Source organism: Paroedura picta, chromosome 5, assembly GCF_049243985.1.
Source record: "Paroedura picta isolate Pp20150507F chromosome 5, Ppicta_v3.0, whole genome shotgun sequence".
Classification (NCBI taxonomy): Eukaryota; Metazoa; Chordata; class Lepidosauria; order Squamata; family Gekkonidae; genus Paroedura; species Paroedura picta.
The window spans coordinates 43,192,497-43,219,875 of NC_135373.1; the positions used below are offsets into that span (position 1 = coordinate 43,192,497).

A 27,379-nucleotide genomic window follows, 5' to 3' on the forward strand; every position below is an offset into this window, starting at 1 on the left:
TTGTGTGGCTTTCCGCAACTTATCCTGGGTGCAGGAACCTGACAAGGCTACTGGCTTCTGTGCTAAGAGAGCTTGATCCCTCCACCCCATCCCACCCAGCAGTGCCACACGGGCTAATGATTTCGGGCTGCTGTGTAGCTATGGCCTCCGTATGCTCAGGTACAGCAAAACCACCATCCTCTTTCAAGAAGAACCCTCTCCTCCTCACAGCCATGTGAACCTTTCATTTCAAATCTGCCAAAATTAAAAGTTGCCAGGAAGAAGCAAAAAAAGATACCTCCCCCCACCGCAAAAAAATAGCAGGTGTGAATATTTCTTATTTTGGAAAACAGGCTTTAATTCTTCCCTTTCTGCCCACGTCAGCGGTCAAGAGCCCAATCCCACAACTCCTGGAACCACCGTCGCACCACCCGGCAACTTCCACACTGCTCACTTGGCAAAAAAACCCAAGACTGAACAACCAAGTCCTGAAATTTGTAATGTTCCACAATATATCTGCTTCTCACCGTGCCAAGGTATTTCTGTGCTTTGCTTGATCTGTAAACTCGTTTGGGATGCATTTGTTAGCCAGATGAGCTACCCGATAGAGTATTCCTCTTCAGTTCCCAGTTCCTAGCATTGGCTGGTTCTCCGAGCGCTCCCAGCTACAGTAAAATCAGCTTGCAGGATGTTAGAAGGGACTTGGGTTTCCTGGAAGGGCTGCTGCCCGCCGGCAAACAAGGTGAAGCTGCCAGGCTCCACTATCCACTGCCCTAACCACACCGCTCTCTGCTGGTAAGATAACTGGAAGGGCACCTTCACCGGATGTCCCACTGGCACGGCCACCCGGCGGAAACCAACCAGCTGCCAGCGTGGCACGGGAACGGTTGCGTTTCCCCAGCGGAGGTAGAGCTGCACCACCTGGAGAGAGAAGGAGCTGTTAAGAGGAGAAAAGCGCAAGACTCCCCTTCCCACTAGTAGCCATGGCACTATTTGGAAATCATGCTCCCTTTGTTACCGGGTATCAAGAACACCGATGCTGTCATAGGCATCACCTGCTCTAGCTACCAGTGCCAAGAGAGTCACGCACACCTTTTCCTGGCTGACCTTTTCCCTGTAACCCCTTTCCTGTCCTGGATTAGCTGGATTTCTTATTAGTGAGAGGGGTTGGATTCTGCCTTGAGATACACAAGGGGGGACCTAATGACTTCCTTTTCCTTTCCAGAGACAGCCTATTGTTCCCAGCGCCTTCTGCCCTTGACTGATCAGGGTTCCTGGAACTGTTCCTTCTGTGATGAAGAAGGTAGAGTGGCAGGACTAGGATCTGGGAGACCCAGGCTCAAATCCCTCTGCCCTCCCACTATGGAGGCTTGCTGGGTGACCCTGGGCCACTTGCACACTTTTGGCCTAACCTACTCCACAGGATAAAACTGATGGCATAAACCACCTTGGGTAGCCACGTGGGGAGAAAAACAGGGTGGAATGGTTTAGAGCAGGGATTCCCAACCAGGGGTACCTGGGCCCCCGGGGGTCCACGAGAGCTCCAGAGGGGGTCTGCAGCCTTTCCCCTCCTGCCTTAATGGGCTCGGCCACAAGCTGGGAGCCACCCACTTCCACTGCTCCCCCTCCCCTCTCCAAAGTGTGAGTTCTATTGTGCTTTCTGCGCCTGGGAGAGGGCAGAGCCTCCACACCTACTCCAGCCTTAAACCGCCTTCTGGCTCCCCCACCCCCCAGTCCTCCTTGAGCCTGCCTGTTAACATGGGTAGTGATGTCACTTCTGGTGGCATATCACTTCCAGGGGCGTGGCAAGGAGGTGTGGCCAGCTGACATCACTTCCAATGCTCCTTGTAACCTGAGAAATTATTTCCGGGGATCCTCCGTGATCAAAAGGTTGAAACAGACTGATTTAGATGAATCAATCCTACCAATTCTGCTGTAGGCATGCGTCTTACACTCACCTCATCACCATCTCTGGTGCCAACGTTCTCTACTACCACGGAGACGCTGAGGTTGCCGCAAACGGGCACCATGTCAGTGCCTGTGACCAGATCGCTGTAGCGGAAGGTGGTGAACGAGAGCCCATAGCCAAAGGGGTAGAGCGGAGCCTTGTCCCCGTAGTAGCGATATGTCCGGCCAGCCATTGTGTAGTTTTCAATTGGGGGCACCTGCAGGTGGGCATGCAAAGGTGAATGGAAGAGACAGAGGAGGGGCCCAGGCAGGAAGGATGAAGAGGGTCATGACTGCAAGTGTGTAAGTTCCAGGTAACAGCCAAGACAAAACTTACTGCCAAGTGGGAGGATACAATGATATTGGGGATTTTGCATTGTGGAACTCCTTTAGCAGCACTGTGGGGGAACTCTCCTGGTTAGATCCAACACAGCGCAGGGAGAGGAGGGACTCCCTCCCCCATCATTTTCCCTATCCAAAATGGACCCAGGGACATTATGCACCCATACTCCTCCCCACCCCAATGTCATCACTTCCACAAGATGGTCAGACTTTGCCAGGGCCACTGTATCATGTAGTTTGGCCCTTAGCTCCTTTTCAAGGCCCAATAAAGAGCCAGCTGGGTATAGTGGTTAGAAGCACAGACTTCTAATCTGGCGGGTTTGATTCTACACTTCTCCCCCACATGCAGCCAGCTGGGTGACCTTGGGCTCGCCACAGCCCTGAGAAAGCTGTTCTCACGAAGCAGTAATATCAAGGCTCTCTCAGCCTCACCCACCTCACAGGGTGTCTGTTATGGAGAGAGGAAAGGGGATTGTAAGCCACTTTGAGACTCCTTCGTGGAGAGAAAAGTGGCGTATAAGAACCAACTCTTCTTCTTGTTTTGGGAGCTGAGCACTCTTCCCCTCAGACCCTCCCTCCCTAAAAAAAAACCTCCCAGAAAATGGTCCTGATGATGGTATCAAGCCAATGGCTTGTTCCCCTGCCTTCCGCAACAAAAGTGTTGCACAAGAACATGAGTTCAGGCAAAGGCACCCCTCCTGTCTCTCTGCTGGGCAATTCGTTTTTAACAGTGGTCATATCTGAACGTGCTGGGACCAAAAGACTAGCCCAATTGCTTCCAGTCAGAGCAGGAAACACTGGCCTTGCTAGAGTACTGGTCTGACTCTGTGGAAGGCAGCTAGTTGGGGGCTATGTCTCAGCGGGAAAGCATCTGATCAGCATGCAGAAAGTCCCAAGTTCTATCCCCAGCACCTCCATTTAATAGGATCAGGTGGCAGGTGATTCCAGAGTCCCTGGAGAGCACCTGCCAGTCAGTGTAGACAAGACTGGTCTTGACAGGCCAACAGATGGACCCAACAGAAGACAGCTTCATGTGTGTGTGTGTGTATATATATATATATATATATATATATATATATATATATGTATGTATATGTATATGTATATGTATATGTATATGTATATGTATATGTATATGTATATGTATATGTATGTATTTGAAGGTGACCAAGTTACGAGATGGAGCCAAAGAGCTTTTTAACCAGTTCCTGTTGGTTCTCCATAATTGGAAACAAAGCTTCATCAAAGCTCTTTCCTTATTAAAGTGCTTCAGCTGCCCAACCCCTAGGGCTTAATTTTTACATCCAGAGAGATAACAGCAAGCCTTTTCCTGGCCTGCCATCTCAGCCTTACCTGGTGCATACCTGCTGGCCATGTGGCAGGGAGTCTGCCAGCTGGGCTGGCACCTTCTGCTCCCACCAAAAGCTTGGCAATTGCCAGGCCGGTTGCCTGGGCAGGAAAGGAACAGGCCAAGATGGCTCCCACACCGTCATGGGACTTGGCCCAGCCAATATCAAGTGGGCAAGCATTGAACAGGAGCAGAATCACTGGACGTCCATCAGCTGGAATGGAAAGAACATGAGGTCTTTGATAAACAGGCCGGGGTGTACTAATGCTCTGTAATTTTCCTTAGCTTGCTTGTTAACCCAACACCTTAATCCTCCCCCAACCCATCCCCAAAATACTGGCATTAGATATTTGTCATGGGACAATAGCATGAAGAAGAACAGTTGGCTTTTATACCCCCTCAGGCAGTGCAGGATTCGAACCTGACTAAAAGGACCAATGAGATTTGCCCTGAAGGTATAAAGCTGACACCTCCAGGATGTGGTCTTCAGTTTGAACCACCTGACAATGGTGGGAAGGATGAGCTACCTCCATTGGAGCCCGGGACATGACCCCTGCCAGTGTTTGACCTTCTACTTGGCCTTCACCTTAAACTGCATCACAGCTTCTATCTCCCGGTTTGACTTTAATGTGCTCTCCAAACCCAGCATGTTTCTAGTTGTCTGGATACCTGAGCTCTGCCTTGGCTCTATTGGGTTTGATCCACCTTGGAACAGTGTGGCTGTGTTACTTCTTGCTGGAGCCCTTCTCCAAGCCACAGCCCTTGGTCAGCCCTAGAACTCAGGGGACCAGAGGCACCACGTGTCCTTGAGACCTGGTTCTTCCTTCCCTGCAGTTCCTTCAGCTTTGCTACTGCTGGCCCCAAGAGCTGCCCTCGTCAACAACAGACTTACCTAAGGTCACGGCGTCTTGCAGAAGCTGTAGCTGGTGCCCTGGCAAGGCCAAGTCCTTCCGGTCATTGGCTTCCATCTCCAGATCAATTCCTAAGCAGAAGGAAGCAGAGAGTCAAAGAGAAGCCCTTCCGTACCTTCCTTCCACCTCTCTGGGCTGCTGCCCTTTGCAAACTGAAGAAGAACCTAAAGGAAGTATCCTGGAAGAATTAGAAATGTCAAGAAACCTTGAGTCTGTTCATGTATGAGTCTGGCTACCTGCTGGTGGCTTTCCACCCTACTACCTCTCCACTCTGGGCTGTGCCAAACTGCATTTTGCTTCCCCACTTTCAGCCCAGGTTCTTCAGGTGACTCGATGGCATGCAATACTTACCTCTGACCTGGATGGCCCAAGCTAGCCCAGTCACATCTGCTCTCAGAAGCTGAGCAGTGTTGGCCCTGCTTAGTCTTTGGATGGGAGACCACTGTGGAGGTTGGCCCACCTCTGTTTCTCTTGCCTCAAAAAACCCTACGAGGACATCATGAGTCTGCTGCAACCTGACAGCTCTGGGTTACTCTGGATCAAACAAAGACAGCTGGTCTGGTGTGGTGGTCAGAGCATCAGACTAGGGTCTGGGGAGAACCAGTTTCAAATCTCCACTCAGCCACGGCAACTCAGTGGGTGGCTGTCAGTCAGTTACACCCTCTCAGGTTGAGCAACCCCGACCAGGTTTCCTGTGGTTGTGAGGATGGAGGAACAGAGAATGTTTGCCACCTGCTTTGGGTCTTCGACTGGGGAGAAACGCAGTTCGTGTGTGTATCAAGAGCCGTCAAGTTGCTCCTGACTTAACAACAGCAATAATAATTTTATTCTTATAACCTGCCCCTCCCTATTCAGCTCTGGGAGGGTAGTGTCAAAAATTATAAAAGCTCAATTCCAATTAATTACAATAAATAATTAAACATCAATCAAATAGGTCTGGTTTAGGATTTAAATTTAAAGTAAGTTGAAAGCCATCTCTTCAGTGTAATTAGAATCTTTTCCGGGTGTGTGTGTGTGTGTGTGTGTGTGTACAGGACGTGGTCATTGTTTGGGCAGGCTTTTCTTAAATAGTTCTCAATTAGGTTTTCAGAGAGGGGGGCAACTATCTTGTGGATGTTAATTTCCTGGCCTCCAAAGCATCCTATCATTAACAGCCTTGCTCTGGTCTTGCCAATGGAAGGCTCCGGCTTCCTTGAGAGAGTCAATCCATTTCATGTTCGGCTTTCCTCTTTTCCTTGGTGCAGTGGTTAGGAGTGCAGACTTCAAATCTGGCGAGCCAGGTTCGATTCTGCACTCCCCCACATGCAGCCAGCTGGGTAACCTTGGGATCACCACGGCACTGATAAAGCTGTACTGACTGAGCAGTGATATCAGGGCTCTCTCAGCCTCACCCACCTCACAGGGTGTCTGTTGTGGGGAGAGGAAAGGGAAGGCGACTGTAAACCACTTTGAGCCTCCTTCGGGTAGAGAAAAGCGGCATATAAGAACCAACTCTTCTTCTTCTTGTTGGGATGTTTCCTCTTTTTGCACATGCCTAGTCAATTCATCTACTCTGATTGGCAGTGGCTCTCTGAAGTCTCGGGCAAAGGTCTCCAGCTCCTGTTACCAGCCCCTTTACACGGAGACAGTGGGAACTGAACCTGGGACTTCGGGCAGATAAAAGAGATGCTCTAGCTGCAGCTCCCCACCACCAGCACACACAAACTTTAAGGAAAGACCATGAAATTGTTCAAGCAGTCAGGAAGGAAACCGCTACTGCTCACCTGTCCCTAAGCACACCACCACAATGTCTGCTCCTTCAACTGCAGACTTCACCTCGGCGAGAGAGTAGTGGTTGCATTTGGGGACGGCACATCCAGCAGCAAAGTTGACGTGGGCCGAGATCGTTGCCAGACCTCTCCTGTGCCAGGCAAAGAGGAGAAACGTCTCTGACGGAGCCATATTAAACTGATTTACTCAGCAGTAAGCCCCATATATTCAGTACAGAAAGTGTCCACAGGACTGTACTCTCTCGCTTTAGGTGTGAAAGTCAGGGCTGTGTGTGTACGCTGACCCAAAAGGATCTACAACTGGCCACATGAACGGACCCTGTAAGTTGAACACATCCACCAGTCATGGGCTGCTGCTTGTCCAATGTTGTACAAGCCCCACACACTACCATATGCACACAGCACATCTGCATATTTAGGGAGACTTGGTACCGGAAGATCTTCCATCCATATTATATTCTGTTCTGCCCTTTCTTCATAGAGCCCAGAAATAAATTTCTCACAAAGAGTTTAGAAGGTATACATTCTTCTCCTCTCTGATTTAGACCATAATGATTTTTGTAGAGTGGCAGCCAAGGAAATACGTACTAGAGCAGTGTCTAAAAGTTGAAATACTTTGATTTGTACATACAGAAGAGGTGCTTATGTGTTTTGTAATGAGTTTTTAAATACTTGTAATTTTATACTGGTGTTTTTGCTGTAGTTTGTCTGTTGCCTTGTGTGCATCCTAATTGTAACAGCCTTTGGCCCCACACAATAAATGCTACCTGACTACTTACTAAATGCACATATGTACACTATACTTTTGCAAAGGGCTCTCTTATGCTACCTTGCTGGCCAATCCACTGGACACGTTTAAAGACCAGCAATGCAGGCCAGCTGGTGGCCTCTTCAGCTCACTCCCTTCCAGCTCAGATCTTTTACTTGCTGTTCCTGCGGCTGGATGCCCAGAAAAGCCCCATTCTGTATGCCCAAGCCAAGTTTGAGTGGTGCTTGGAACAAAAAGAGATAGCTGCACCAAGTCTGGCTCAACATAGTTTCAGAGGCTGAAGAGTTCTTTTCTTGGTCTTACCTTGGGGTATAAATGTACTGGGGTTCCGGGACTGGAGCGTAGTCCCCAAAAAGAATCATATAGTTGTCTGCAAAAGGCCCAACCACCTGCCAGGAAGAAATTAGGGACCACTGTAGAATTCAAGCTCCATTGACCAACAGACAGAAGATGAATGGGACACTTGGCACTTGGAACTGAGGCCTGGCATGAAAGGAGGAGCCTCTTTCTGTCATCTGTGCTTTGGTAACCTCAAGACTATAATACAGTCTACAATGAGCAGTATTTTTAAAGAATACCGCCGTTTGCATGCTGTAAAGTGCCTGTGATTAGCGGTATTCTTTCAATGGCATTATTATTTCTATACCCAGTTTGAGGTGTCTGAGTGGATCACAAACTTTAAGCAGTGCACTGCCTGTCCTGTCAACAAAGGAAGAGGCAATAATGAAAGCTCAGATCAAGATCTTCTTGGTGGTAGGCCAGAAAGTAAAAATTTCCCCACTGAGACCTGCCTACTACCATGATGGCGAACTCCAAAGGAAATGTATTGAGTTAGGCAAAAACAGTGAGCGATTTTAAAAATCTATTCATTTTTAGTCCACAGTCGTTCATCCCAGATTTATAAACCAATATGGTTCACCTGTTAACTGATAGTAAAGTTACAAACACTAAGGTTTCATTCATTTGTCTATTATACGATTGCTGGTGGGCTCCTTTTGACTCAAGAGTTTATCAACAGAAGGCCGGCCAGCCAGCCGGTTTTCTCTGACAGCAGCCCCACATGGTTACAGGCCCAGTTATCTGAAATCCCTGATGAAGATGCCTGAGACTGAACAAGAGACTTTCACCATACAAACCACGTCCACACTCCTGACCTACAGGCACAATCGCTACTTGTCCCACCACTGGGAGAAACGTTCACACTGTGGGTTAGAGCAGCCAGCTCTGGCACTGGAAATTCCTAGAGGTTTGGGTGCTCTGACAGGGAAAGGAGCATTTGGGAGGGAATTCAGCAGGGATACATTGCCATAGAGCCCACCTTCCAACCTGAAGTTTCCTCCATGGGAAATGCTCTCTGTCTTCTGGAAATGAGTTGCAACTGCTGGAAGTTTGGCAACTCTATATACAACTGAAGCAGCAGCAGATGTCCTTGTGAGGCTTCCTTCAAGGAAAGCAATATTCCTGCCCCACTTAGAACCTGGAAACCCTACGATGGTCCTGATGCTGTGGGGGAATGGTTCTCTACATATCTTGAACACGTTAAAATTTCAACTGCAGCAAATGCAGATTCAAGGAGACCCTATCAAGGATGAGGTGCCCTTTCTGTCGCACCATCCTTTGCCAAATGCTTACCGCAAGCTTCTTCCCAAAGATTTCCTTGGCCTCCAGGGGCAGGATCCCCTGTTTGTTTTTTAGCAGCACGAAGGACTGGACGGCAGCGTCAAGGGCCAGCTGGCGGTGAGCCTCAGTCTGAACGTCTTTAAGACCCAGAGCGCTGTAGGGGTTCATAGCCGGTGGGTCAAACTCACCCAGACGCATCCGCGTGCGGAAGAGTGGGCGGACGCGGTCTTTGATCATCTGCAGGGAGGGCAAGAAGGAGGAGCAGAAAGGTCAAGAAGGAGGAGCTAATCAACCATGAGGTGATACGCGAGGAGAACCAAGTTCTCAGAACCATCAGCAGTGCTAAGGGATGTTCATGCCATCTGCATCAGAACAACAACAATAACATTTTATTTTAACCTGCACTTCCCTGAAGGCTCAGGGCAGGTAACAACGTATGCAACAACAATAGCTAAATAACAGCAATTGATATTTTAAAACATTCTAGAGCCACGTTAGTCAAAACTGCCTCTGATTTCCCCATGGGAGCAGTACTGATGTCAAATGGTGAAGGTTTGGCTGATGTTTCAGTCAGGGAGGCCAGAATTTTGGCACAGCTCCGATTTAGAGGCCCTGCGGGACTGTCCCAAGTCCTGCAGGGCCCTGATCTGTCCAGGGAGAGCAATCCCATCAGACGGGGGCCAGGGCCAGGGCCAGTTAGGTGTCCTTGGGGTCGGGGATCTTGAGCAAGTTGGGTTCCTTGATCTTAAACTCCTTAAGCAAGTCAACTGATTCGTCCTCGTCAATCCCCCCCTCCCCAAAATAACATTCTTATGGCTTTACTTCCTGTACTTGGTATATTAACTGAAAAGAACACATTCACACTCATCTGCATCCTGACTAAATGAGGCAAATGAGTATGAGGCAGGGAGATATTTTGAAGTGAGAAATTACCAAAAAAAGGCAAAACTGAAACCCACCCCTGTATCCAATGACAATGACCCAACTTTGCCCGTTCTTCTTTTCTCTGAGAAGAAGGGCAACTTACCTCCAAGGTTATGTTCCCCTTGGCCACAGCCTCAGGTATGTAAGTGAACACATTCTTCCGCATCCCATAGGATAGTTCCAGGTTACACCCAGCATTCACTGAAACTGCACACAGGAGGGAGAGTCATGAGCAGGCAAGATCCCAAATAAAATCTGTGAACTGACCTATGTACCTAGTACATTTCACACCGCCCTTCCTCCGAAGAGGTCAGAGTAGTACACATGCTCCTTTCCCCCATTTTTTCCTGAGCCTTCGGGGAGGGCGGTATATAAATATAAATATAAACATAAACATTATAAATAAGACACACTTGTGAAGTTGACTGAGCCAGTCTAAGGTCTCAGCCCAGGGCAGGGAGTGGCCAAACTGTGGCTCTCCAGATGCCTGTGGTCTACAATTATCATGAGCCCCTGCCAGCATGTTGGCAGAGGCTCATGGTAATCCATAGTCCATGGACATCCGGAGAGCCACAGTTTGGCCACTCCCTGCCCTAGGGTCACCCATCAAAATCCATACCTGAGGGCAAACTTGATCTCCTGGATCCAGGTGTGACAACCTATTAACAGTCTCCTGGCTTGAGCTACCTCTAAGCACTGGAATGGACAACACGTTTGCAATGGCAGTAGAACCAACAGAAGCAGCAAAGCTGTTCCTTGACCATACCATGCCAATCTGAATGGGGAGATATTTGCCTGGCTGTACATTTGCCTCTGGACAAGGTTTCTGCATGTACAAAACTAGTGGACTGGCAATATAGCTAGGCTGTACATGTTTCCAATTTACTTAATGACCCAATGCACTATGCACACAATATCTGATGGCAACCTTTAAAGCAGGCACCCCAGGAAGGGAGCCCAGTCACAGTGAGAGTGCGAAGGAAGTTTCTGGACATAGGGGAAGGAGCTGATGGGAACACTTGCCTGAAGGACAGGCCTGAAGGACAGAAGAACAGGTCGCAAGGAACTGAGCCAGTGACGTGGAGGGCTTCAGTGGACCTCCTGCAAAGGATCACCTTTCCTGCTCCGCCCCACTCACCTATAGCAGTCTCCAGGAAGCTGTGGGTGTAAAGATGTCCCACCATGATCAGCTCCACAGCTCCCTCGTCGCTCACCACGTAACCATCGAAACCCCATTCTTTGCGCAGGATGTCCGTCAAAAGCTTCTTATTAGCACATGCTGGGATTCCGTTGATCCTGGGCAGGAACAAGAGAATCCACCAGTGCCTTGCAGCTGCCGCCGGGGGTGACTTTCAGCTCGCTGCTCTAACCCCAACCAGCAGCATCCAGCGCATGTACAGCGCCTATAAAAGTGTTCTGAGCCCTTTGCTAGGTCAGTCATTCTTCCACTGACCGTATGAGGCTGACCAGGTAATACAAAGGGATCATTCTGTACCCTTAATTGATAGGATTTGGGTATTAGGCTATAAAAGAAAAGATAGATTGGAGTACAGGCCAACCGGACTTTGAGGCATAAGCTTTTGAAAATCAAAGCTCCCTTCATCAGATGGGTTTGTGATAGAGGAAGATTTGACTCACCGAAAAATACCCTGAAAATCTTGGTCTTTCAGGCGCTACTGGGCTCCAATCTAGCTCTTCTAATTGCACATCAACATGGCTCCCCTTCTGAAACTGGTTACTAAAGCAAAAGGGAAAATAACCCAATCTAGGAGAATGCAGAAGCCCCATCTCTTGAGTTGTAGTCATGCTGTAAAGCTCCCGGATGAGGCCCATACTCAGTCCCAGAGAACTCAGGTGTCCGGTCTCTAGCCCACTGGATTAGATCCTCCAACCAAGAGAAGCCAGGCCAGTAGACTCCTCACCTCTAACTTTTCCACTCCCCCATACAGGAAAAAGAAAGACCTGAAAACATGCTCTTTCCCACTAAATCCTTCTGCCCCCCCCCAAACTAATCGAGAAACACACACCTGTTGTAGCTACACATGAAGCTAAACGTCCCAGCCTGTACGCAGGCCTCAAACTGGGGTAGAAAGGTCATGCGCCAGTCTTGTTCTGCCACCTGCCACAGAAACATAGAAATCCATCTTTTCTGGCACACATGATAATGAAGGGTCATATTGAAAAATCAGTTCTAGTCACTCCCACCCATCCTCGACTGCTGCCAACATGTTCTGATCCTCCGTACGTAAGTCCCAGACATGGCATCCCCTAGACATCTGCAGGACCGGCCACTACAAGATCACTTTTGGCTTCTAATTCTTTTTATGCTGACGCACGAAAAATCTGAAATATTCTTCCCAGCCTCAGCATCAGAGGGTGTGTGATGATACTATATGTGTTTCCTGTGATTTAGGCCTCAGGCATCTCAAGAAGGTATGAGCACCACCACGAGGGACTGGAAAGCAGACCAGAGCAGAAGCAGGAAGAAGATACCCAGAAGATGTCTACACACTATGAGAGGCCTCCTTTTCTCCAAATATGGCCTGCAGCTCAACACACCTAAGAAGAGTCCTGCTGATGAGGTCACTGATCTATCTAGTCCATCATCCTGCTCCACATGTGCCCAACTTTAGAGGGCTAACAACCAGGGCACCGAGGCTGAGGCTTTTTTCTGATGTTGCCACCTTGCACTGGTATTGGGGGATTGACTGCCTCTGAATGTGAAGTTTCCCTTTCGTCCCCATGGACAGTAGCCTCTGACAGACCTCTCCTGCAAGAATCTATCTAGTCCCCATTTAATGCCCGTGGCCATTACTACATTCCGCTGGCAGCAAATTCCACATTTTAATCACTTATTGAAGAAATAAGTATTTCCTTTTGTTCATCAGGAATTTACTGCCTATCAATGCCTCTGGGTGCCCAAGAGTTCTAGACCATGCAAAGTGGTCTCTCATCTCTACCGTGGCCTCCTCTTAGTCACCTGCTACCACCGTGCTCACCTTAGCATTAAACTGAAGGCGGGACACAGGGATGTTCTCAGGCCCCCCGTGGACATCAAAGTGTTTGCAGCCAGCGCTGGCCTTGACATAGCGGGGATGGCTGCCCTGCAATCCAGTCACAAAAGCCACAGCCAGCTGGGAAGTCAGGAATGGATCCTCCCCGTAGGTTTCCTGAGGAAGAAATACACAGGTAAACATGGGCTATCCTTCCTCCCTGCTGGGGGGGGGGGCTCTCCATCTCTCTGTTCTCATCAGAAATGCATCCACCTGGTATAACTAGTGAGAGAGATGCAATCCTCAGCATCAAGCTCCTTTTAAGGGGGTGGGGAGACATTTGAGGTCTGTTATTTTATTCTGGTTGACTCTGAACAATTATTGTAAAATAGGGTATAAATATTTCAGGGGGTTGTGTGTGTTTTCAGACATCTGTTGAATTTCGTTTTAGTAACTGGTTGGTAACTTTTTTCCCTTGACGTTTCAGACAGATCCATTTTAGTAACCAGCTGCTAGTTCAGTTCAGTTCAATTCAATTTATTACATATAGCCAAAAGCTGCCGCAAGCCTTACAATAAGCAACTTTAAAACCATACAGACTACATACATGGAAATAATTGATACAGAATAGCAAAACCAGCTGCTAGTGGCTTTTATTTACCTGTTCAGAGAAACCCGCTTGCATCAGGTAAGCAAAGCATGGTTGAAGAGTGATAGATGAAAACTTTTTTCTTCCAGTTTTCACCTTTTCCTTGTGCCTCTGAATCACTGTGGCATGCTGTGTAAAATGTCCATCGTGCTTCCTACAATGCTGCTTTCCCGCTGCCATTTTTTGCAGCACATGCTGCCTCTGAGAGTTTTTTTGATGTTCTAAGCTGAGCGCTATAGCGCTACAGTATCCCCATTTGAAATAAATTGAACACCTCTTATAAACTGGTCAATTGATCCCAATAATGCTGCTGTAGCGTTATAGCATCAACTTAGAATTTTTTGTTTTTTAAAATGAGGCAGCTCACGCAGCAAATAGGGGTGGAGAAAAAGCAGCACTGCTCAAAATGTCCATAGCGCTTCAGGGATGATGCGCTGATGTAAGGAATCACAGGGATGGGAGTTTCACACAGGAAAGCTTTACTTGAAATTGGGCCAAAGACATATAATATCCTGTTTTGAACGGCAATGTGAAACCCTCCCAATATAAAGAAATAGGTACATGTATTTCACGGTAACATGCCAACAAGGCTTTGTGAGTCCAGGTTCCCACCCAATGTATAACTGAATTGCAAAAAGCAATTTTGGAGATGGGAGAATACAAATAATGACCACAATTTGGGGGGCAGGGGGGTTCACTCTCCCCCTCTTGTCTTTTCTCAATTAGAAATGCTCCTGTGGGCTTTCTTAGGTCCCAGAGGGAAAAATGAAGGCACAATATAATAATCTGCCCGTTTCAATCCAAGGGACCTAGAGCTCGGGGGAGGGGGGATATCCAACTGAGTTACCCTCCTCCCCTTGCCAACAATCACTGGATATCACATTCTCCTTCTCTTGGTCAGCTTTTTGCCACTCATTTACACATCCAAAGATCTCAAAACCCTGGTGTTAGAGCTGTTCTCACAGAGCACTTCTGTCAGAGCTCTCTCAGCCCCACTTCCCTCACAGGGTGTCTGTAGTGGGGAGGGGAAGGCAAGGAGACTGTAAGCCACTCCGAGACTCCTTCAGGTAGTAAAAAGTGAGGTATAAAACCAACTCTTTTTCTTCTATTTGCTATATTCTGTGTGGGGGCTATAAGCTGCTCTAGGCTTCTGTAAGGGAGAAAGGCAAAGCAGACGTTTTGTTTTTTTAAAAATGAAGGAACAGATGAATACCCTCCAATATTATATGTAGTTCAGTCCTAGATTTCAAGAGCAAAAGCTATGAAAACTTTTGAACGAAAGAACCTTGGGAAAAGAAATTACAAACCTGATACTTCAGGTTTGGCTGCATGAGTGAAATGTTTGGTAAGAACATATGAAACTGTCTTGCACTGAATCAAGTCCTTGGTCCATCAAAGGACTGTCTATACTGAGACTGGAAGCACTTCTCCAGGGGCTCTGGGAGAGGTCTTTCACATCACGTATTCTGGGGATTGAACCTGGGACCTGCATGCCAAGCAGAGGCCACTGAGACACAGCCTCTTAGCCCCCAGTTCTTGAATTCAGGAGGCTTCAATCTGAATCCACTCCTTTAGCTCTCATTGGCTACAGCTACCAGAGTAAATGGTTGTGAAACTCAACACCATAAGGTGTCTCTCCCCCAGCCCTGGTATCTAGTATTTCTCATTTTAAGGTTAGTTGGCTCCCACTTACTCCATATCCTCTAACAAAGATAACCCCCCCCCCCCCCATTTTGGGATTATGATACCTGGTTTCTGCCCCACAGTGGATGCCTCATGATGTTTAATACGGGGCTGAAGCAGCTGAGGCCTGTATGGTCCCCGTAGTAACCGAGGGAGACAAAATGGTTGTGTTTGGCTCGAACTTCTGTGGCCGTGGCATTGGCCACACGATGGATGAGTTCAGGGCTGTTGGGAGAGGAAAGAAACAGGCTGAGAAAGGAAGATAAAAGGTTCTATCAGTCTGAAGAGAACAGATGCCTAGGCTACATCCATGTTGGATGTTTTGCCAAGATTTACTTGATCACCCAGGAAAATCCTGTTGTGGATTACTTCTATGTTGCAATGGGAGCACAAGACCCAATAATGTGTAGATGGAGTTCATAAGAGTTAAACATGTGGAATTGCTGGAGTGTAAAATAATGGAAATTCTGATCATGTAAGGGGGTGAGCCACATTTCCCCCCTGGGGAAAAAATGCTGAGGAAAAAATATACACTTTCTAATTATTTAATTTACTTTACTGTTTTACCACAAGAGACATCAATTATGTATGTAGCTAGCAAATATAATTTTATCGTTTGGTAAATTTGTGTATGGTTTTCTGTAAGCAATAGTGAAGAAATTGTACATCAGGAGACAGAGAGCGCCAGAACAGCAAACTGGACTGCAATTAAACACACAATACGAAGATTTTGATGATCTGGGAGGCAGGAAAAAATAAAGGATGGAAAATGGAAAAAACGATTTTTTTGTAATGAACAAATGAAAGTATATTATTTGAACATAAATATCATCATACACTCATACTAGTACTATTAGCATATTTAGAGACCAGGTAAAACTTTAGAACACAAACAACTTCTAGGGAAGTGGTTCTCAAACTGGGGGTCAGGTCCCCTTTGGGGGGTCGAACGACCCTTTCACAGGGATCGTGGCAGGGCAAGCAGTATGGCCGGCAGGGGGCACCATCCACACAACAGCCTCGCGGGGTAGATCGAGATAGAGCATTCGTCTGTCTGGAGCAGCAGAAAAGAGCAAGATCAGCATGGTGGGACAAGAGGTAGAACTGAACTGAGAAATCCTGGGGGAAAAAATAATTTATATACTATCCTGAACCATGGATCTTCACGCCATTGGTCAGTTTCGGTTTGATTTCTGTGAAAGAAGACTTGCCTAGTTTTATGGTTGGGGGTCACCACAACATGAGGAACTGTATTAAAGGGTCGCGGCATTAGGAAGGTTGAGAACTACTGTTCTAGAGCTTATTATCATGATACACATTACTGCATATTAACTGTGGACAAAACTAGTGTACATTTAAACAATACATATATGTTTGAAAATATGTTGTATAGAACTGTGGCTCAGTGGTAGAGCATTTGCTTCACAGGCAGAAGGTCCCCATTTCCAATCCTGTGATCTCCAGGTAGTAAGTGATTTATTTTATTTTATTTTAATGTATTTATTTTAGATTTATATACCGCCCTTCCATACAGCTCTGGGACAGACCTTTGCCTGCAACTCTGGGAAGCTGCTGCCAGAGTAGACCAGACTGCCCTGAACAGGCCACCAATCTGGATCTGTATAAGGCAACTTTGCATGAGGATGAAGAAATGCTACCATCTGTATCCAGCCATACTTAATCACAGTGGCTCAAAGAAAGGGATCATTCCTGCCACTTTGGTTTTCTTGGCTGGGTTCCAGGGCCTTTTCCAAAAAGGCTAGAATTCAAAAGAGATAACAACTCTTTGGGAAACTGCAGCCACAACCAAAAACAAAACCGGTTTGCTGGGAATCATCCTTTGGGAAGATCAGGAAGGGGAAAAGTGGAAACCAGTTTGATTTGCCCTGGAGGGGAGAGGGCCACCCCCATCTCATCCCACCCCAATAGCAGGCAAAGAAATATGAAGCTGCCTCATTCGGAATCAAGTCATTGGCCAAAGTCACTGACTATTCAGAATGACTGCAACTCTCCGGGTCTTAAGACCTGGTCTTTCACACGGCTACTGTGCAAGCACTGAGTCATGTCTGACCCTTGGGGTGATGCCCTCTAGCGTTTTCTTGGCAGACTCAATACAGGGTGGTTTGCCATTCCCTTCCCCAGTCATTACCGTTTACCCCCCAGCAAGCTGGGTACTCATTTTACCGACCTCGGAAGGATGGAAGGCTGAGTCAACCTTGAGCCTGCTGCTGGGATTGAACTCCCAACCTCATGGACAGACAGCTTCAGACAGCATGTCGGCTGCCTTACCACTCTGTACCACAAGAGGCTCTTACACACACCATACGATAAATAAATAGGAAAAACAGGACTACCGCCTTGTCCTTTTAGCTGAAGATGCCAGGGACTGAACCTTGGGACCTTCGGCATGCAAAACAGAGGCTCTTCCACTGAGCCATGGCCCCTCCCGGAAGGACCTACCTGAAGGATGCAGCCAAGCCCAAGGATTGCGGAAAGGCGGTCGCCCAGCCAGGGGCTTCCCCGTCACCGCGCAGACACTCTGTGTTCCAGTTGTAGGGTCCAATGCCCAGCCGCTCAATGGGGGGTGCTGGCCCATTGGTCTTGCTACCCCCTCGGGACATCTGGAGGAAGAGAGACACCAGGGCTTCAGGTTGCAAATGGGGTGGCTCCTCTGCACCCCAATCCGCTGGACATCTTCCAGCATAACCACTGATCTCCAGGCAATGGGGATATTCATTTGTTTAATGTCAAAGTTGGAAGGGACCACCCGGGTCATCTAGTGCTACCGCCTGCCAATGCAGCAACTACTGCTAAAATATCTTGGATGAGTAGGTGTTCAATCGATACTTAAATACCTTTGTCTCCTCAGTTCTCCTAGAGAAAATGGCTGCTTAGGAGGGTGGATTCTGTGGCAATCAACCCTGCACCGGTCTCTCCCCTCCCAAACTTTTCCCTCCCCAGGTTCCAACCTTAAATCTCCAAGAATTCTGCAACCCAGAATGGGCAACCTCACCTCAATCCTATCCACGACCTGCCCACTTGTCAGTCTCCTTTCCTTACCTGCAAGACCATCTCTTCCAATGTGAGCCGGTCCATCAGGTCATCCAGCCGCTTTTCCCAAGGCAAGGTTGGGTCCTTGAAGGGGAAATCTTCTCCTGTGCTCAACCCAGCCAACAGCAAAAGGGCAGTGATGTGAAGGAAGACCATGACTTCTGGTGCATCCAAAAGAAGATGTGTACAAAGCATGTTATACAAGAAAACGCAATTCCACCAGAGAACAATGTCCCACTCACCTAACTGTGAACCTTTATTTAATTTTTGGCAATAACATTTATTTCTATAGGGATTTATATGCCACCCTTCTCGGACATACTGTCTTGAGGTGGTTTATAGAATCTAACGTTCAGTCAAACCAGTACATCCTTATCCTTTGTTCCTCTTAATATTTGTGGGGGGTGGAACGTGTCCGGGGTGTCCAAGTTGGAATAGGGCCAATAGGGCCAATCAGGATGCGGCCAGCAAAGCTGCCTGCACCCTGATTGGCCCTGCCCCTACAGCTCCCGCCCTCCCTCCAGCAGGAGCCAGCGCATGTGGGAGAGAGAGAGAGAGAGACAGAGAACCCAGCCAAACCGCTAACGGGTCCTGATTCCCTGCAACAAACAAGCCCTGATTATCTCCTATGGCTCCTGTTGAAATGGGGGAGGGGGCGATCTGCGCCTGCCGGTATTCCCGGGGTCCTAGCACCCATTGCATTCCTGGTTGCAATAGGCTTTCTTGATAGTTCCATATATATAAAACATAAAACAGATTAAATGTTTTGAACCACAATTCGACACAATAGGTTCAGCCATGAGTACTGGATCAATGGTTTTACAGCCTGCTAGGTGTTGGGTACTAGGAGGTGTCAGAAGAGGAAGGGAGGGCAGAGGAGGCAGGAGGGAGGCCCAAGATTCAGATATAATTGGCCTCAACCATAGGTCCAGCGGAAGAGCTCTGTCTTACCAGGCCTGCAGGACTTAGAAAGTTAAGACAGGGCCCTGATCTCTCACAGGAGCTCATTCCACCAGGCAGGAATCAGGGCTAAAAAGGCCCTGGCTCTAGTTGAGGCCAAATATATTTCCTTAGGGCCAGAGATCCTTAGCTGATAGGAGGGCTCTTCCATCAAGCAACGTCATCTTTTATTTATTTATATTTATATATACAGCCCTCTCCAGAGGCTTGGGGTGGTTTACATGAAACATAGGAACATGAACAATACCGAGAAATGGATAACCATAAATAACAGTAGAACAATAATAAACAATGAGGACAGTCAATTCATAACCGTAACATACAATGCACCTGTAGTTGGTCGGTTCAAAACACTGAAGCTTGTGGACATTGAAATTCATGGGAGGCTTGGGGGCCCAGTGGAAGCTGCTGGATCTGGTCAACTGAATGCCTGGTGGAAAAGCTCCTTTTTGCAGGCCCTGCGGAATTTTTTCAGATCCATTAGGGCCCTGATCTCCTCTGGGAGCTTGTTCTGCCAGGTAGGTGCCAGGATGGAGAAAGCTCTCCACAGTGAGGATGCAAAACAGCTTGCAAAGGTATTCTCACCTCCTGCTTGGGATTCTCACAACACCGTGAGGCAGGTTCACCTGTGTGCTTAGTCCAAAGTCACCCAGCAAGCTTCAAAGACAGAGTGGAGCTGCAAACTTGGTGCCCCCGGATCCTAGTCCAGCTATAAATATAGTACCGCCCCAACTCTTCCTTCAGAGTGGCATCTTGGTTGGTAGGCAAAGAAGGTCACCTAAGGATTATTCAATATCACCTTCGCTCTCCATTTCCATCCAGGTGCTGCTGGACAAAACACCTGTTCTCACAGTACCTGCCAGCAATTTGCATGCACCAGAATAGAGTCTATTTCCCCTGCCACATGAGAAATATTTTGCTTGTGGTGTGAAGGAGGGTCTTGCAGTGTTCGCCACATCAAATACTCACAAATATGCCAGATTAATGAGATTCATTAAAGATGAAATCTTTGAGTTATACATGAAACTCATGCTGCAGTCCCTCCGTGTTCTTGCTCAACACAAAACTTACCCCCGCCCCCAGCAGCAATCCCTTGAAAATGCCACTGGATATGAATGTGTTGCAAGCTTTGAAAGCACAGGCAACAGATTCCAGGTTGGATCCAGCCAGCTTTTCCCCTGGTGATCTCGTGGAGGCTGGCAACTCTAGACAGATGGCCCCCTGGTAAATGCCAATTGGTCCTCCAGATCGGGACTGGCCTCTGTTTACCTTAGCCTTAACAGCTCTGGATTGGGAAATTCTTGGGAGATTTGGGGATAGAGTCCGGGGATGATTGAGTTTAGAGGGTAGGGACCTCAGTGGGACAGAATTTATTTATTTATTTTTATTTATTTATTTAGATTTCTATACCGCCCATTTCTTTGCAGCTCTGGGCGGCTTACACTGAACATTATATAACTTACATGGAATGTTATACAGACTGTAACATCAAAGCAACTTTCAATAAAGCATCAAAAGATTACAAAACCACATTTGTAATATAAATAACAATTAACAGTTACATTGGGAGAGTCATGGGTGGGCGTCTGGGGGACCAGCAGGTGTTCTGAGTTGGTTGGCCTCAAGCGAATGCCTGGTGGAAAAGCTCCCTCTTGTAGGCCCTGCAGAACTGTGGAAGTTCGGGCAGGGCTCTGATCTCCTCAGGGAGCTCTCATTCCACCAGGTGGGGGCCAGGACCAAGAAGGCTCTGGCCCTTGTTGAGGTCCAACGCGCTTCTCTGGGTCCAGGGATCCGCAGCAGTTGGAGGTGGCAGAGCATAAGAGTCTTTTGGGTGTATAGGCAGGAAGGCGGTCTCTCAGATACCCTGGGCCCAAACCGCGTATGGCCTTAAAGGTGATTACCAGAACCTTAAGCTTGATCCGGAATTCAACTGGGAGCCAGCCGAGTTGCTGGAGTACCGGCTGGATGTGAGATCTCCATGATGAATGAATGCTACAGTCCACCTTCCAAAGTAAAGGAGCCTGTTACAACTTCCACTGCCCATTTCCCCATATTAAGCTTCTATGAAAGGAATTGGGGGGGGGCTGGCCCGCTGGCAACCTTGCGTGCTGATGCTGGCACACGTGCCGGGCACTGCCCACCTCCTGGCTGTTTTTGGAGAGCTGCATACCTCCCAAACTACTGCCGTGCTAATAGGTTAGGCTATAGAGATGTGAGGATAAAACAGAGGCTAAAAGAACAAGGTCAGCTGCTTTGGGGCCAGCTTGTAGTGGTTAGGAGTGTTGACTTCTAATCTAGCCAGCCGGGTTTGATTCCCTGCTCCCCCACAGGCAGCCGGCTGGGTGACCTTGGGTACGCCACGGCACTGATAAAGCTGTTTTGACCGAGCAGTAATATCAGGGCCCTCTCAGCCTCACCCACCTCACAGGGTGCCTATTGTGGGGAGAGGAAAGGAAAGGTGAATATAAGCCACTTTGAGACTCTGGTAGAGAAAAGTGGCATATAAGAGCCAATTCTTCTTCATAAACAAAGTACTGTTACATGTAGAATGGTACCAGCTAGATATCAGGAAAAACATTTTCACAGTCAGAGTAGTTCAGCAGTGTAACAGGCTGCCTAAGGAGGTGGTGAACTCCCCCTCACTGGCAGTCTTCAAGAAGCAGCTGGACAGATGCTTATCCTGCATGCTTTAGGCTGATCCTGCATTGAACAAGGGGTGGGTCTAGATGGCCTGTATGGACTCTTCTACTTGTACGATTCTAAGTAAAAATAAATTGAGAGGGGACATGAAAGCCCTCTTTAAGTATTTGAAAGGTTATCACTTGGAGGAGGGCAGGATGCTGTTTCTGCTGGCTGCTGAGGAGAGGACGCGCAGTAATGGGTTTAAACTTCAAGTACAACGATATAGGCTAGATATCAGGAAAAAAAGTTTCACAGTCAGAATAGTTCAGCAGTGGAACAGGCTGCCTAAGGAGGTGGTGAGCTCACCCTCATTGGCAGTCTTCAAGCAAAGGTTGGATACACACTTTTCTTGGATGCTTTGGGCTGATCCTGCGTTGAGTAGGGGGTTGGACTAGATGGCCTGTATGGCCCCTTCCAACTCTATGATTTTGTGATTCTGTGAAATATTTTCTCCTTTAGCTCCATATGCTGAGGCAACAGACCTTTATTGACTTTAATCTGTTTTTCTGAGCGACTAAGTTCTAAACATAGGCTGGTTCTTCTCACAGACAAATTCAAGGTGTGAAATGCATGGGAAGGTGCTCAGACAATGGGACCCACCACCCACAGATGGCACTTCTGGGGGCTGGTTTCCCTCCTAGTCTAATTTGCTTGTGGGCTGCTTTTTCATCTGAAAAGGAAGGCAAAAGGTTTGGATCCAGCCCATTTTTCCCATTCATTCCCCTTGTTACTTTAACCACCCCTTCACCAACCCAGAGCTTTTCTCCACCTAAATCCTACAATAACTGTCTGTGTGATCCAAGGAGACTCCTGCCTCCCTTTTTCACCAGGGGAAAAGAAGAAAAGCTGTTTTTTAAACCCTGCTTTTCACTATCCAAGGGAGTCTCAAAGTGGCTGACAATCACTTTCCCTTCCTCTCCCCACAACAGACACTCTACGAGATAGGTGGGGCTGAGAGAGCTCTGTGAGAACAATCCTAACAGGACTGTGACTAGCCCAAAGTCACCCAGCTGGCTGCATGTGGAGGATGAGTGGGGAATCAAACCTGGCTGACACTCTTAACCACTACACTGGTGGCGGAACGCAACCTGAGATATGTTGTCTGTGCTTTCAAAACGTGCAGCGCATTCATATGCAGCTGCATTCTGTTCCTTAGATCTTGACAGACAGGCACCTTTCTCATTATTGGAAGGAGAACACCCTGTTGCATTGAGACCCACAGGCTAAGCCTGTATCATGAAAAATGTGCTAGTTTTAAAGGTACCACAGGAATCTGTTCTTTTTTTTTTCCTGCTGCAGGCTTAATATAACGCAGTTACCTCTCTGAAAATCACTTCCTTGAGATCTGCCGGAATTACAAATGATCTTCTGGATGGTGATCAGTTTCCCTTGAGAAAATGGTTGCTTTGGAGGGTGAATTCTGTGGAATTGTATCTTTCTGAGCTTGCTACTCTAACCCCCCAGACTCCACCCCCAAGATCCTAGGTGGCCATTGTACTACCGGTCCTTTTCTGCAGCCAGCCACAAACTCTATAACTTTTTTTTTTGCTCTATAGTTAACTTACCCCTTCTTAACTATACGAAAACCAAAACTCCAAGGAACCGACTATTTAGATTCTTAAAAACATCATCCCACCCCTCCCCCCTTGGAAGCTACAATCGGAAACTCCATTTCCTCCAGCCCAAGCCTCTCTAGGAATCTACCAGGACTTTGTCATTTTAACCTTTTGAGTCCTGATTTGAATTTATTTTATTCCAAAGTTTCCTGGGCTCCTGCAAGATTTCAGGGAAACAAAATATATTCTAATTATGGTTTTAAAAATTAAAGTTCATAAACAAGCATCTTGCTTGGGATAAGGCAAGTTGTTTAATTTTCATTTTAATAATTGAAAGGGGGAGAATGAAAACAGTCCTCACCCCTCCCTGCTCAACAGCCTGCCCAAGTGCCTCAGGAATATGGCTAAGCTGGGGAGAGGCCTCTGATCTCAGTTAATTAACCTGGCCGGCAACCAAATGCCTGGTGGAAGAGTTCCCTCAGGCAGGCCCCGAGGAACTGTGAAAGCTCTGTCAGGGCCCACAGCTCTTCTGGAAGCTCACTTCACCAGGTTGGGGCCATGACCAAAAAGTCCCTGGCCCTGGCTCAGGCCAGCCGTACCTCTTGTGGACCAAGGACCACTGTTCCACACCTAGTCAAATTCAATTTGGGGGGGGGGAAATCCCCAGAGTTAAATGGTTTGTAAAACTAGGTAAGGAGCCTCTTGTGGCGCAGAGTGGTAAGGCAGCTGTCTGAAAGCTTTGCCCATGAGGCTGGGAGTTCGATCCCAGCAGCCAGCTCAAGGTTGACTCAGCCTTCCATCCTTCCGAGGTCGGTCAAATGAGTACCCAGATTGCTGGGGGGTAAACGGTCATGACTGGGGAAGGCACTGGCAAACCACCCCGTATTGAGTCTGCCATGAAAACGCTGGAGGGCGTCACCCCAAGGGTCAGCCATGACTCAGTGCTTGCACAGGGGATACCTTTACCTTTTACCTTTAAAACTAGGTAGACAAAAATGGATTGGTTCATGTGGGGAGCGGGAAATAAACAGGGGGTTAAATATTTATTAGGGTCAGCCAACAAAACTTTGTGCAAGCATTTAGATATCACTGAAATCTTCCTCAGAGTATATTTTTTAGTGAGATCACGGAATCAAAATGAAAACCAGCTTTGTGGTAGAAAGCCACAAAGGTACCCAAAACAAGGCCAGTGGAATACCCCACAGAACACTGAGTTACCCTGCACCACTCTTTTGAAAGGTATTTGTTTATGACATGACAGCTTTTTCCAGTTCATGAAGACTTCCTTTTTAGAATCAGAAAATATTCTGATTAAAAAAAAAACAACCTGAAAAAGAACAGTGCCCCTCTCCAAACTGGCAGGAATCCTGCTCCAAATATGGAAGTTATCTGGCCAAAATCATGTTGAACCTTTTCCCAGGATCAACATATCTGCATCTGACAAACTGGGCTATGACTCACTGAAGAGTACAGTACGACAAACCCGCTAAGACAGTGGTCCCCAACCTTTTTATCACCGGGGACTGGTTAATGTTTGACAATTTTACTGAGGCCCGGGAGGGGGGGGGGTAGTCTTTTGCCAAGGGACGTCACCGCCGCCTGAGCCCCTGCTCCGCTTGCATTCCCGCCAGCGCCCCTGACTTCCCACCGCCCACTGGGGGGCGCTGCCAGCAGCAGCTGCACAGTGCCACGCCGAGGGGGAGCCCCAGCCATAGCGGCCACTGGAGAGCACCAAAGGTGAGCCGTTGGCAGGGTGGCAGGGCAGCCCCCAAGGCAGCAGCCAGGGAGGAGGACGAGGAGGAGCCACGGACTGGTCCCAGTCCCTGAACTGGGGGTTGGGGACCACTGCGCTAAGGTTTAATTTGGCCACTTGAAGACTGACATCCCAACTGGTCTAATCCAGAGAACATTTTCCCAGGAGTAGACCCCACAGAATATTTTCTGGGTTAGACTCGCATTTTCTGGGTTAGACTTTTCCTTCCTTTCCTCACAGCACCTTGCCAGGTAGGTGGGGCTGCGAGAACCCTGAGAGAACTGTGACTGGCCCAGGGTCACCCAGCTGGTTTGTTTCACAAAGAGGAGTGGGGAATTAAACCCGGCTCTTCCAGGTTCGAGACTGCCATTCCTAACTGCTACACTGGTTCTCAGTTGAAAATTGTCTCAACCCACGGACACCACAACCCAAGAGCTCTGCTCTCCCTCCTGCCCCATCCCTCCCTAAGGATTGTCCCATTGTGCTGGAAATTTAGCTCCCATTTGGGAGAGGCTGGTCCTGACAAGGGTGGCTTGTGACTATCCCCCCCACTGTTCAGCCCCTGCAACCCCTCCTGGAAAGGCATGTGGGACCCTGGTGGGAGTGTGGGGGTTCCCCATGCAAAGACGGAGACCTTGAAGGGTGGAAGAAGGGGGAGTTGGGTTTTATACCCCGCTTTTCACTACGAGAAGTCTCAAAGGACTTACGATCACCTCCCCTTCCTCTCCCCACAACAGACACCCTGTGAGGTAGGTGGGGCTGAGGGAGCTCTAACCAGAACTGCTCTGCGAGAACAGATCTAACAGGATTCAAGTGGCAGCCGTGTTGGTCCGAAGTAGAGCAACAAAAACCGAGTCCAGTGGCGCTTTTAAGACCAACGAAGATTTATTCAAGGCGTGATCTAACAGCGCTGTGACTGGCCCAAGGTCACCCAGCTGGCTGCATGTGGAGGAAGAGTGGGGAATCCAACCCGGCTCGCCAGCCGCTCTTAACCGCTGCACCGCGCTGCCTCTCAAGGGAAGGGCCCCTTCTGCAAAGGACCCTTCTGCAAAGCCCCCGGCCCCTTACCTTCTCCGGACGACCTCGGGAAGCCGAGCTCGACAGCGCACCCGAGGAGCCGCTCCTGCCTCTCTCGTGCAGGGCGCCGGCTGGGCTAGGAAGCCGCGATCACGCCCCCCCCCCTCGTGTGCAGGCCCCGGGGCTGGTGCACGGCCCACGGAAGGTGTGAACAGAGGCGGGCGGGGCAGCGATGCACCTGCGCCTGCTTTGGCGAGCCCCGTCTCCGCTGCGCCAGGCGCCGGGGCTCTCCTGGGGGCTAACCCTCGGCCGGACTCGAGAAGGCCAACGGGGCAAGCAGAGCGGGGTGGCATCTTGCCAGCCGAGCCACCCCTGACTGCTGCGGACAAGTCGCGACCTGACCTCGGTGCAGCAGTCCCCTTGCTATGCCCCATCTGTCCCGCAGGGGGCGGGGGCCGCGCACGGTCCCATCCGTCCGTAAAGCGCAGGGTCGAAGCGATCCTAAGTAGGTCTGCTTAGAAGCTTTTCTCCCAGGAAAGTGCTCTTGCGATTTTCAGTCAGGATATATAAAAAAAAAATCATCTGAGGAAAAAATAATATTTGAAGGCGTGCAAGGATGTATGCGCCAGCTTTGAAGTCGCTTGCAGAGATCTTTCTGGTCGTGGGAGACCGAGAGAGCTTGGATGGCGGATCCGATGTGTACAGTTTTCAGCTTGTACAACACAATGCAGTGAGCACTATGTGCAGTCTTCAGCTGCACAGCGCAATGCGATGCGCACTGGGAACACTGGAATTGTGCAGGGCTGAGGATCGCCAACTTCCGGGGAGATTGTGTGTGAAGACCTCCCAGAATTGCAATTGAGCTCCAGAGCAGGGGTAGTCAACTTGTGGTCCTCCAGATGTTCGTGGACTACAATTCCCACGAGTCCCTGCCAGCAAATGCTAGCAGGGGCTCATAGGAATTGTAGTCCAGGGACATCTGGAGGACCACAGGTTGACTACCCCTGCTCCAGAGCACAAAGATAATTTCCCCCACAGAACCTCTCACCATGGAGGCTAAGGCCTTGGATATCAAGTTCCTGTTTTATCCGCCTATAGTACTTTTTTTAAAACACAAGCTAAAAATTCAGAGGAACTAGAGCAGTGTTTCTCAATTTTCCTAATGCTGCAACCCTTCAATATAGTTCCTCATGTGGTGGTGGCCCCCAACCATAAAATTATGCAAGTGTTCACTGTGGAAGTGCTTTCCGGAGTATGCCCCCCCCCTGAGAATAATCTGGAGAGTGGGATGAAAAGTTTTGTTGTGGGCATGATTATGATGATGCATTTCTGGAGGCAAATAAGCAGTTGTAGCACGTTAAACAAGGTTGACTCAGCCTTCCATCCTTCCGAGGTCGGTAAAATGAGTACCTAGCTTGCTGAAGGA

The 27,379-nt window shown here is 48.4% G+C and overlaps 1 protein-coding gene across 4 annotated transcripts; it reads right to left on the reverse strand.

Moving 5' to 3' along the window:
- Positions 1–312: 312 nt before the first annotated feature.
- LOC143837556 (uncharacterized) lies at positions 313–26,734 on the reverse strand. 4 transcript variants are annotated; one of them, XM_077337538.1, is made up of 15 exons: positions 26,005–26,734; positions 17,995–18,146; positions 17,395–17,555; positions 15,000–15,159; positions 12,609–12,779; positions 11,637–11,728; positions 10,748–10,905; positions 9,713–9,816; positions 8,698–8,922; positions 7,369–7,454; positions 6,291–6,427; positions 4,509–4,598; positions 3,622–3,830; positions 1,938–2,144; positions 313–900 (listed from the first exon to the last, which is right to left on the reverse strand). In XM_077337538.1, the coding sequence occupies exons 2-15, from the start codon at positions 18,139–18,141 to the stop codon at positions 613–615; spliced, it is 2,235 nt and encodes a 744-aa protein (XP_077193653.1). In that variant the 5' UTR covers positions 18,142–18,146; positions 26,005–26,734; the 3' UTR covers positions 313–612. The 4 variants fall into 4 exon arrangements, with proteins under 4 accessions (XP_077193653.1, XP_077193652.1, XP_077193651.1 ...); XM_077337537.1 differs by lacking the exon at positions 26,005–26,734 and adding an exon at positions 23,193–23,322; XM_077337536.1 differs by lacking the exon at positions 26,005–26,734 and adding an exon at positions 22,947–23,168.
- Positions 26,735–27,379: the final 645 nt, after the last annotated feature.